Below are 11,412 nucleotides of genomic sequence, written 5' to 3'. Positions count from 1 at the left end.
TGCAGAGCTGGCTCGGGTCCGGAGGAATGGCTGTCTGGCGTGGCTGGTGGGCAGCATGGACACAGGGCAGCAGGGACTGGAGGGGTCCTGGGGCTGCACCGCAGCTGAGGGGGACCGTTTAGCCCTGCCTGTGGTCCGAGGCTCTGTGGGCTTTCTCTGGTGCTGATCCTGTGAGCATTGCTTTTTATTCTACAATAATTATTATTATTTCCTAGTTTTTCATGCAGAAACACACAGTCTAGGCAGGGTGGGTGAACAGGAGACAGGGCTGATCCTGAGCTGGCCCAGCCAGGTTTGCAGCCACTCGTGATGGGAGCAGGATGGGGCCCATTTCAGGTTAAAGCATTGTTTTCCACCTCCAGTGGGGTATTGGGCTCCCTCCAACTGGGATCCCATTGTGAGAGGGGAAAGGCACCTCTTTTTTTAACGTAGCATCGCTTTGGGATGTTTAAATTTGGTGGTAACAGTTTTGGTTTCAGAGCCTGTCATCAGAAGCCGTCGTTACAAACAGGATGTTTGTCGGAGCCATGCTGGGGTACAGCTGGGAGCTCCTTTTGCTTTCACTCGGGGTGTATTCTCACAGTTATTTTTTTGCATTGCAAAACAAATTATTAGCAATAAACCAAGAGTGACAATTTTCTGTGGAAGAAAACCATATCATTAAAAAAGAAAAAATATTTGGGATTGAGCAAGATGTTTCATTCTGATCCCAATCTTGGAAATGTGGCTCTAGATTTGCAAAACGAAATGAGTAGCAGCTCTGCAGAAAATCACCCTGTTTTGTTCATCTCGTCAAAATCGAAGCATTCCTGTGAAACATTTAGAATGCTAAACCCGACGGGATTTGCCAGTCTCACCAAGACCCTCCTGGTCTCCTTTAATGTAACGACGTTAAATCTGCACCGCGGCAGCGGGGCTGTGGTCACTGCCGTGCTGCAAATCTCAGAGCTACGATGCTGATTGCTTCAGAGCAAATCCGATCCGTGCGTAGAGAGAGAGGCACAGACCAATTTCAATCCAACTCCACATTTCGAACTGGCATCAAAATGTGGTGCTGGATGAATTTCCAGAGTTTGGGTTTTTTGGTTTTTTTTTTGGAACACCTTTTCCCCAGAGGAATTGGAGAGGCCTTGCTGTTTTATGTTGGTGCGTGGGAGGGGAGCTAGCCTTGCGTTGCCTGCACCCTACCCGCATGGTGCAGGCAGCGCCCGGGGACGCCGAGCCCCTGCCTGTTCCTCTGTCATTGCTGGCAGACTCGTATACGTAGCAGCCACCAGGCATTTTTTGGCAAACATTCCAACAAGATTTTCTGGTGGAGAATGCCGGTTTGCAGAATTAAGACCGTTTCCCAGGGATGAGCAAATCTTGATGGGAATTATCAAAGCACTTCAACCATTTTCGTTACTATTTTGGCAATTGAAACAATAATGATTAAGCCCACATGAAAGAGCTGGTTCTTATCCGGAGGGGAACATTTCAGTAAGGTTGAAATACTTGAAGGGATTTTAGGTTATGGATGAGAAAAGGGGCTACAATTTTGACTTTCCATCCTGACTTTGGAATGAAACATTTCAAAATTTTGGGTTTTCCTAAGGGTTTGGAATGTCATGTTGCAACATGTTCTTCCCTGCCGGAGGACGGGAGACCCACTGATGATGAACAAGAGGGTGCCAGGCACACTCTGCACATCAACCATCAAGGGAGTGACCCACACCCCTGTGTTTTAGGATTGTCCTTTCCCTGAATGATTTCCATGGTGGGCAACATCTCTCCCACTCACAATCTCACCCACACGCACCGGGTGGGAGCAGGGCAGTGGATGCGGTGACACACCGTTGCTCTAGGAACGATGAAATCGGTTCTTTCACAATGTGGTGAAATACGGACACGGGAAAGAAAAATGGCTGCTTTTGCCCTTTACGTTGTGACCTTTGTTCTGTAAGTAGATGCCGCGCTGGGAGTTATTCTGACTTGTGTTTTCACAAAGTAAAGTCCCACTGAAAGCTGGGGAGAGCGCAATGTGGCCCAGATAACACTGCGGGAATGACGTCCTGCCGCTCGGTAGCACTCCGCCTGCTTGCGTGTGGGAGAGGGAGAGCAATAGTAGTGTGGTTTCCAGCTCATTTTTTGTTTCTTTTTTTGAGATAAGGGCAACGTCCTCTACACAGCAGGGACAGCCTTGCTACAGCTTGTGCCTGGATCTAAAGCACTGTGGCTTTCAGCAGAAAGGTTTTATCTTAGAGGAGGATGAAAGCAGCACTTTATTTTAGGCATTATCTTTTCTAGCCAAAGTTTCTCGGTGCCTTTCACAAGATGATACCTTAGACTCAGTCCTAAAAGCCAAATCACTTTTACCATCCAGGAGCAGCCGGAGGAGATGGCTGGCTCCATCCTTGCATACAATTCCCCAGTGCAGGAGCAGAGCTGCACGGCGTGGTGCAGCACGGCATGATGCAGGCGCAGCGGCCGTCCCATGCTCAGCAGCTCCCACACCATCCTGAGTCACAGGACTAACCTGGAGATGAGTTTTGCTGGTTTAGCTCAGGGGGTATTTTTTTCAGCCTGTCCTTTTATACACTGTGCAATGCATAGTGGGTTTGGTGACACCTTTGAGGAAGGTATGGACTGATCACAGCCCTGGGGCAATTTTATAGGATTCTAGAGCCATGCAGCGTTCCTAGTGTGTGTCTTGGCTTTCTGCTGGCCATCAGAAAGCTGCTCAGCTGTTCCTGCTGCTCCCTCGTCCTCCAAGGTATGTGGGTTTGCCCAGAGCCATGATAACAAGGGCAAATCTCAGAGGTTGCTGCTGCGTTTGACTCTGAGCCTGGGATCTGCCCGCTTTCAGGAGCTGAGCTTGGGTGTATTAGCAGGCTTTGCTGCAACCTCTTTTCTATCAACACCAGGTCCCCCTTCCATCCTGCTAGCAAGGGGGACAGAGAAGCGTTAAATCTGGAGGTTCAGAGTCTTTTTTTTTTTTCTTCTCGTGTGAAACCCTGTGGTTTCATTTCCACCTTTGAACAGGAGGTGAAGCAAAGTCTCTGATGGCTTGGGGCTCCCTTGGAAGGACTTGCCCTGCTTGCTCTGAATTTTTCAGGTCTTCCAAGCAGCGCTCACACACGGTTGATTCGATAGGCACCAACTCACCATTCCTTGAGCTTATCAGCAGCACTTGGCTGTCAAGCCTGGCCCGTGAAGAGTTTTTGTTTGAATGTATGCTGCATTTGTATAAATAAACTCTGGAGCACAATGTTGAAGTCAACAACTTCCTAGACAAGGTCAGAATGGTACAAAGGCAACCGGGTGGAGGCAGGCAGAAATGCCTTTTCTTTTAAGGGAATTGCTGGGAAACCAGCAATAATGTATTGTACCCTCGTCCTTCAGTGAGCAACAGTAGCCTTGACTGTTTCTTGCTAATCTGGCAGTCTGTGGTGCAGGGCCAGGTTCTCGTGCGGTTTCTGGGGTTTAAATTGTAATATTTGGTCATGGAGAATGGTTTCTACTCTCCCTGGCTGTGCAAGAAGGCAGCAGCTCACAGAGTGATGTGCAGGAGATGCAGAAGGCACGTGTTGTTGCCCCAGCAGAAAGCCCATGAGCAGGCTGCGGTGCAGTGCTGGCAGGGTGGGCAGAGCTGTGCCAGGGCTGGCATTGTCCTTGGGAGCCACAGGTCTCATTGCCAACTCACCTGCAAGCTGCAGACCAAGTGTTGTATGAAACAGAGACAGTGAGTCCCTCCCTCCCAGGGACCTGCAGTCACCCAGGAATCTTGGGGCTTTCCACGGGGGTTTGTGTTGTCCTTCCTCCATTCGCAGGCAATAACAGATCTCACCAGCCCATGCTGGACACAGTTACCCCAGGACTGAGTGGCTCCAAATTCCCCTCCACACCCACAGCAGGAGCTGGACCTCAGAGCCCTTGCACCCATTGGGTGCTCGGCACCTTGTTATGCTCCCATCGGGGCTGAGGTCCCTCCTGGTTGCTGGCATGAACGGCACAGCCCAGCCAGCTAAAAGGCTTTAAGGAAGTTGTGTAGCTGCTCCAGAATCTTGCTGTGACGCCATGTCTCATATTAGGGACAAGAATTACTGTGCCCTCCTCCGTGCCAGGCTTGTCAGCTCGCACCTCAGTGTATTATTATTATTTTTGCCCAGTTATTTCTTGAAAGCTAAATAATTTCCAAAGCAATACCAATCCTTGCAAATAGTTGCTGAGTTCTCTTTGCCGAGCAACAAGTGAATCAAAGCTTGGGCATGTCACTTGTTTCTCTTGAAACTCAAAGCTAACTTTGTAAAAACATTTCATTTTTATTCCTGCTCTTCCCACCTCATTAATCATATTGGTCAGTCATGATATCAAACAATAATGGAAGAATAAACAAACGGAGTACTTTATTGCCTGCATCACCTATTGTCTGACTTTGAGAGGAATCAAAGTGATTTTTCTCAAGGCTGAAGAACATATTCAAACACCTGAATGTGGAGAGCCTGTGATACAACTTATGTCACTGGTATCTTATACTTAGTGAAGTCTTTTACTAAAGTAGTTTCAATAGCCAGTGTTAAGAGACTTTACCATGAATTGCCTGTTGAGCTGACAAGTCTGCGTATAAAGACTTGTGAATTTTCCAGTGGAGTACTGTTGTCAGAAATGAGTTTGCTCCTTCTGCCAGAATATTTTCCTTCTCCATTTACAAGTATTAACATTTCAGAACTAGCAATCACTGCACTCACAAAATATGTCATTAATTAATGTTTGCATGGTGTTTCTGCAGCCTGTAAGAGAACAGATTATCTGCGAGACGTGCAAAGAACAACCTCCCTGGTCCCATCGTGGGCCAGTTCAGTTTGGTTCTCCTCAGTTCAGCCAACTGATTCCAGTTGTCTTAAACCAGAGATTAATTGGGATGTTGCTAACTTTAGTGGTAGTTCTGAGTGCAGAAAAACAGAAGAAGTGTTCACTTAAAGCATGAGGAGTTTTCTTTGTGGGCTTAAAGCCTGGCTGGCATTTTCCGTCTCTCTCCATTTCAGTGGACCTCCTGGAGGCAAGTTCTCTGTGCTCTGAGTCCCGATCACTTCCAGCAGATTAGTGGAAGTTTGTGAAATGACTTGCAAGGATATTTGCCAGGTTTATCAAGCTCAATAAAAAAAAGCATTTATAGTGATCCGATTTGAATATAATCTCTTTGATCTGAATTTGGCTATTTTGTGTTTTACCAGGAAATTGGTGTAATTGGAGATTTTATTTTTCTATGAAAGGAAACTTCCTGATTAATCGTTCCTATGTGTGCATTCATGTATGTGTGTGCTTGCTTTTAAGTCTTCATCTAGACGTGCTGGCCTATGTTGCACTAACTGCCACACAACCAATACCACCCTCTGGAGAAGGAACGCCGAAGGGGAGCCCGTCTGCAACGCCTGCGGGTTGTACATGAAGCTCCATGGGGTGAGGAACACACAGTCCTGTCTCCCTGAACAGTTAAAAGCTCAGTCTACTGACGTTTTTCCAGAATAAGGCTAAGGGGGTACTAGAATGCTGTCAGGGGATACCTGCATAGAGGAGAGATTTCTGGTACTGTGTGGCTATTAATTAGGTTGTTTGCCAAGTTATTCCCCAAAAAGAAAGCTTACCAGGATCCAGTAGCTGGAGACTGAAGCTCCCCAAACCCAGTCTGGAGATAAGGAACCTATTTCTTCTAGATGTGGTAATTAAGGTTGTGTGAAGGATGTTAAGGAGCCCACATGGAGGCTGGCTGATAACATTTATCCACAGAGGACAGGAACTGTTGGCAACATGTCCATCAGCCAAAGAGGAGACTTCATCTCTCCATACGAGGCCTCTTCACACTTCTGCCATAAAGGTTAAATTCTCTTTATCCCCTGACTGTTCCTTCTGAGACATGTGGGCTCTCAGTCTGACAGTGTAATTTAATAGGGCCCTGCCATAAAGGTCACTAATAAATCAGGAAAAGGAAAATAGGAAATAAAGGAAAAAACAGAATTTGTGGGAAAGCCTTAGCTGTTAGCCTTATACATCTTCCAGCCAAGGCCTGATGTAGAGAAAAATAGCACTTAGTGAAGGACAAGGACTTTAGGTGCTGTGCATGAGCTACAGCATGTAAATAGGAGAGCAACATGTGTGTGGGAAGGGGCTAAGTAAAACACAATATTAATGATTCCAAACTTTATGAATGTCAAGGTACCCCGACCTCTGGCCATGAAAAAGGAAAGCATCCAGACGAGGAAAAGGAAGCCTAAAAACATTACCAAAGGCAAAACCTCAACAGGTACAGTGTTGCTATGATCCATCAAGGGGGCTTGGAGCACCTCAGCATGTTGTCTGCAGGAAATTATGCTAATTAGAAAATAGTGTGATTTTTTTTTTTTTCCTCCCTGATGATTGCTTTAGCTGTAGGGCCTGTATTTATGCATAGACCTCACATGGAAGGAGGATGCTGGTTGGGAAATCTCACTGCTGTCATATTCCTGTGAGGTTCCTCTGCACTGTGGGCATGCAGCTCCAGCCCAGCAGCACTCGTGTTCCAGCAGATCTGGGCCAAACTGAGTGATGGGAAAAAGACATGGCAGGGAATGGTGTAATGAAAAGCTGAGGAGAGGGTATCATGACACATTCAACATTAGCCCATCCAGCCTGTAGCAGGGCCAGAACTGCCAGGCTGTGAAAGGCTGCTCCTCCTCCTCCATCAGCACCTTGGCAGGCAAATACAACACCTTACCCTGACTGAGATGTGGTGGAGAAAGAGAACAGTAGAGTCATACTACGAGATGTGATGATAGCCATCAAAACAGAAATTTCCTTAAGGGCAGATCTGTACCTATGTTGCTTCACTGTCCTATACCGACTGTCTTCTAGGGTCTACGACTTCAGCCACTAACTCCCCTTCTTCCATTACGAACTCAGACAGCACGGTCACTTTAAAGTCAGAGCCCAGTGCCAACTCACAGTATCCCGGACAAACCATCGTGTCAGTGTCCCAGGTAAGGCACAGGGGCCCGCAGCCATCGCCTGCTGGGGTGGGTGCTCCACATGCCTCTGTATTTGCTGACATGGGGGGCCTTGATGAGGCTAAGCAATTAGCCCATTGCACTGGGGGTCACCAGCCTGATGGACTGCCTCAGATTGAGGAAAGCAGGGGGCGTGAGACAAGGTATGATCCAGGGAGGGCTCCAGCCTGTTGGCTCACCATTGGCTTTTCCATCTTGCAGTGGGGAGCTCTGAGGTCCAAGCTTTGCTGCCATGGAGGGGATTGGTGGTGAACCAGCTTTGGCACAGAGCTGGGTTTAATTCCCATCTCTTACCATGAAATCCTGGGGGTTACAACCCTGGTGGGATCTGCCCAGGGTGGAAAACTCTGTAGCTCCCAAGGAAAAGCTCCCTGGGCATACGTTATCTGTACTTCATAGCCCTGAGGTGCTTGGTGCTCACAGAGCTGTAATGCTGTCAGGGACCCCAGCTTGCAAGGCTGTGCTTCTGCCCCAAGGATTTCTTGGGGGCGGGTTGCTATTTTGTCTTGGTGGAGGAAAAAAATCACCCTAAATCAATCTGTACATCAAAATGTTGTGAGCCAGCACTATTTTTATGCTGGGTCTAAGCCCTCCCCGAGCTGCACATGTGTGTATGGAGGGGAAGATCAACTCTAGCACCCGCGTGCCTGGCGCAGTGCCAGCTGTGCTGTATGGGAGAGGGATTTTTTGGCTGAAACTGATAAATCTGATTTGTGCTGTGCTTTTTAAAAAATATACATGTGTCTAGAGATCTTCAAACTGGATGTGTTTAGTCAATAAATAAATGCAGATTGGCCCCGGGATGCCTCCTCCCGGCATGGTCCTTGTGCTTCCTGGAGATGAGCATCCTTCCTGCCTGGCTCCGGGTTCCTCCAAAGGGCAGCAATAGCATCAGAGATAACCCACTCTGTTCCAAATCTATCCTAGCCCTACCACCATGTTAAAACAAGGGGGAAAGTGACTCATTGGCTAGTAAAAGGCTTTCTAATGATGTTCTGCTTCCCTCCCTGGGGCAGGCGCAGAGCCAGTCGGATGAGGCGCTGGCTGGCGGCCACAGCGAGTTCAAATTTGAGCCCGAGGACTACACCTTCTCCCCCACCACCATGGCCCCGCAGCCCGGGCTGAGTGTGCCGCTCCGGCAGGACTCCTGGTGTGCCCTAGCACTCGCCTAGAAACCCCCGACCTCCAGGAAAAAGCCTCGGGACCAATGTTTTTGGTTGGCCCTGGAAATGGCCAACGGCAGGACGGGCTGCCCCAGTGCTTTCGGACTGCGGGGTATCGAGCTGCAGCTGCAGGACAGGTTTCTCTTGGAGGATGTGCATGGAAAACACTGGCTGGATGGGGCCGGGATGGCCCTGCTGTGGCACCGGCTCCCCAAAAGCTTATCCTTGGCTGGAGTGACCCAGGGTTGCCTCCCCGAGGCTGAAGCCCCAGGGCCGCCTCCATTTTCCTGGGAAAAACCTTCCTCCTTTGAGATGAAACCAGCAAATAAATGCATCCCAGAATCTATGTTTATTCGCAGTGATTTCTCCCTCCTGTGACTCCTCTGTGTGCAATTTATTCCACTTTCCAATAAAGACTGTAATATCATGGCACCAAATAACTTAATTTTATTAAAATGTAAACTGTGTGGCCTCCCTTATGTTTTATTGGCCACAACAGGAAGAAAAGAGAGGAAAAAAAAAGCAACGGTTGTTTTAAACATTTACTGTTTTATATTAAAAACGATCATCTCTATGGAGTGTTAGCTTCTGAAGCGTTTAGCATATCAACACTGAGCTGATGAGTCGTACATGAAATAAACACGCTGCTCGTCCCTTTCCAGCTCCAAACAAAGATTTTTTTTTATTATTATTTTAAGCAACACACATGACAAAAATGGTCAAAACCTCCCAATAATAAAAGAATACTGAAAGGCTGGTTTTCTTTTGTATTTCCTCATTGGTTTTGATATTGCCAACTCTGAGCATCAGAAAAGAAGTAGGTAGTCCTCCAAAAGTGAAGAGAAAGGTTTGAGGGACTAAAAATAAAGGGATGTGTTTGAGGTGTATTTGTTTGTATCCAGTTTTGGGGTTGTTTTGAATGGAGGATTTCCAGCTTTCAGCCATAAAGGGCAGAGATCCCTTTTTAATTATTTTAATGAAATCCAAGTAGAAAATAATTTCTTGGAGATGAGCTGTAGCAAAAGATCATCAGTGATGCAAAACAGTGACTCCAAAAGCTGGCAACAGCATGTTTCTAAAGGTTCTCGGAGCTGCCCTGGAGAAGTGGGTCATGATGCTCTACTGGGGGTGTGCAAGGGGGCCCTGAAGCTCCTGAGGAGCCTTAGGGTGAGGAGAAGACCATACCGAGGAGGGGAGATGGGTGGGAAATTAAGGGGGAGCAAGGTCACGCAGTTACTTCTGTGGCCTGCTTTATTTGTTATTTCTAAATAAAATCCCCAGCCTGGCTGGACAGCTATTTATGGCCAGGAAGCTGTCAAGTAATAGTTCCTTAATATAGAAGTTGACCTGTCCAGAGCTTCCTGGAGCAACTCTTCCTCTTGTCAGAAGAGATGGATCACTTGATTTTTATTATAAACAACAGGCTAAAGATGATCAGGGAGAGTGAATCTGACATCAAGTTGCAACTCAGCTGACATGGAGGATGATGCTTCCCACCATTCAACCCTTGCTGGAGGAAAGGAGATGCTCCAGGCACTGGGCAGCATCGGTCCCCTCCAGTGCTGACATAGTCAGGGACCGGTCCCTCAATGTAGCGCTGTGTGGGCATGAGGGGGTTCACGCCACGCTCTATCAAAGTCCATGGATGAAAACTGTCTTTGGAGGAGGGTTTCTTGTGCCACCAGAACTTCATTAGCAGGTTGCATCATGCCAAGCTCCAGTGCCAGGCAGGGGCTGTCACAGAAGGGCATCTCTCCAGCGCTGGGCTCAACAGCGGCACACCGTGTTTACATGCCTGGGCTCAGCGCAAATCCACGTGTCCACCATTTGTTTTTCCACTCTCTGTCCTGCCAACATCTGCAGCAGAGACAGGCACAGCCGTGCAGCAGATAAGCCAGCAGCGCGGTGCTGGCAGGGTGACACTGTCCCCAAATCCAGCCCAAACTGTGCCTCTGGGAGTCAGGAAAGTGGGTGATGTGGCCCCGGCTCAGGTGACCCACAGGTGCCTGAAGTGACATGTTGGGACACGAGCGAACAGGAGGGAGCAGGAGCCCTGGGTGTAGCGTGAGTAACGCTCCTGGGCAGCTCCCCAAACCCCAAGATTTGCAGGCAAAAAAAAGGCAGTGCAACACAAGTCGTGGCAAGATGATTTCTATGGACGATGGCAGGGGGTCCTCGCTTTTTCGTCTGCATGACCCCGAGGAGGAGAGTTATTTTAAAGGCAAACAAGAAGACCCAAACAATGCCAAGATGTTGACACCAGTGGCTCCAGCGGTTTTATTTATTGCCTGTTGGTAACCGTCGGCCGGGCGTCGGGATGCTCTGGGGGCTGGTGGCTGACGAAATGAGGCAGAGGGACAAGAAGTGAAACAACCGGGACGTGTGTAATTTTTCCTTCCTGCTTGCCCCCTGCACTCACTGGACGGTATCATCCACAACGCTGTTTTTTCATTTCACAGAGGTGTTTTCCAACCTTTTGCTCCCATCCTCAGGGCAGGAGCCATTCCTGCAGACTACTGTCTCCCGGTCAGCACTAATGGGAGAGGCAGTGCTGCTGCAGGAGAGGGGAGGCTTCCTTTCCTCCTGGTCTTTGCACTTCCAGAAGAGTCAGCACCCGGGGAAGCTCACCCTGTGCAGGTCCCAGCCTTGCAGCAGCCACGTCCAGGGGGACCCATACACCTTCCAGCCATTCCCTTCCCAACCTGCTGTTTTGAAGACATTCCCTAGGGTCCAGGTCCCTTTGTATCCATCATTACATGGCAAAGAGGAGCTTTGCCCCAGTAGGTGTGAACAAAAACCACAGGAAAGTTTGAGTCTTCCCAGCTTATACTCCATCATCAATCCTCTTCCTCCAGCCTCTGGGCACCTGGTTGCTCAGCTCATCCCACGTGCTTGTAGGAGTTTGAATGGTTGGGGTGGCAGCAATGAATGTCAGACCTAAAACTGAGGACTGGGAGAACCAGACTCCAGCTCATCTGGAGGAAATTGGCTTCCCACGTTTCAGAGATCAACTTATAGGTCTCTTTCCAAAGTCTTTCTCAGTCCCCTTGGTGCTCTTTCCCCTTCCCAGGTATGGTGTATATTTGCTCTCTTACTGGTCTGGTGACTTGCAGACAACTATTATCTTTGCTGTGTTGTACAGCTGCCTCAGAGCCATCAATTGCCTTTGTTCAAAGGTCACCTGCCCAGATGATTTTACAACACGACTACAATGATCTGCTCCATTTTGC

At 48.4% G+C, this 11,412-nt stretch overlaps 1 protein-coding gene across 1 annotated transcript in view; it reads left to right on the top strand.

Annotated features, from left to right (window-relative positions):
* The window catches only part of LOC104506570 (transcription factor GATA-5), a gene marked incomplete at its 5' end in the record, with an annotated part of 8,745 nt that extends 545 nt beyond the window's left edge, over positions 1-8,200 (top strand). The window contains 4 exons of the mRNA XM_010147560.1: positions 5,314-5,439; positions 6,193-6,280; positions 6,868-6,992; positions 8,036-8,200. Of these exons, the coding sequence (XP_010145862.1) occupies positions 5,314-5,439; positions 6,193-6,280; positions 6,868-6,992; positions 8,036-8,191 (495 nt within the window). The remainder of the gene's footprint in view (positions 1-5,313; positions 5,440-6,192; positions 6,281-6,867; positions 6,993-8,035) is intronic.
* Positions 8,201-11,412: the final 3,212 nt, after the last annotated feature.

Source organism: Eurypyga helias, unplaced genomic scaffold (assembly GCF_000690775.1).
Source record: "Eurypyga helias isolate BGI_N326 unplaced genomic scaffold, ASM69077v1 scaffold8820, whole genome shotgun sequence".
NCBI lineage: Eukaryota > Metazoa > Chordata > Aves > Eurypygiformes > Eurypygidae > Eurypyga > Eurypyga helias.
This window is presented reverse-complemented; position numbering and strand designations above follow the sequence as displayed.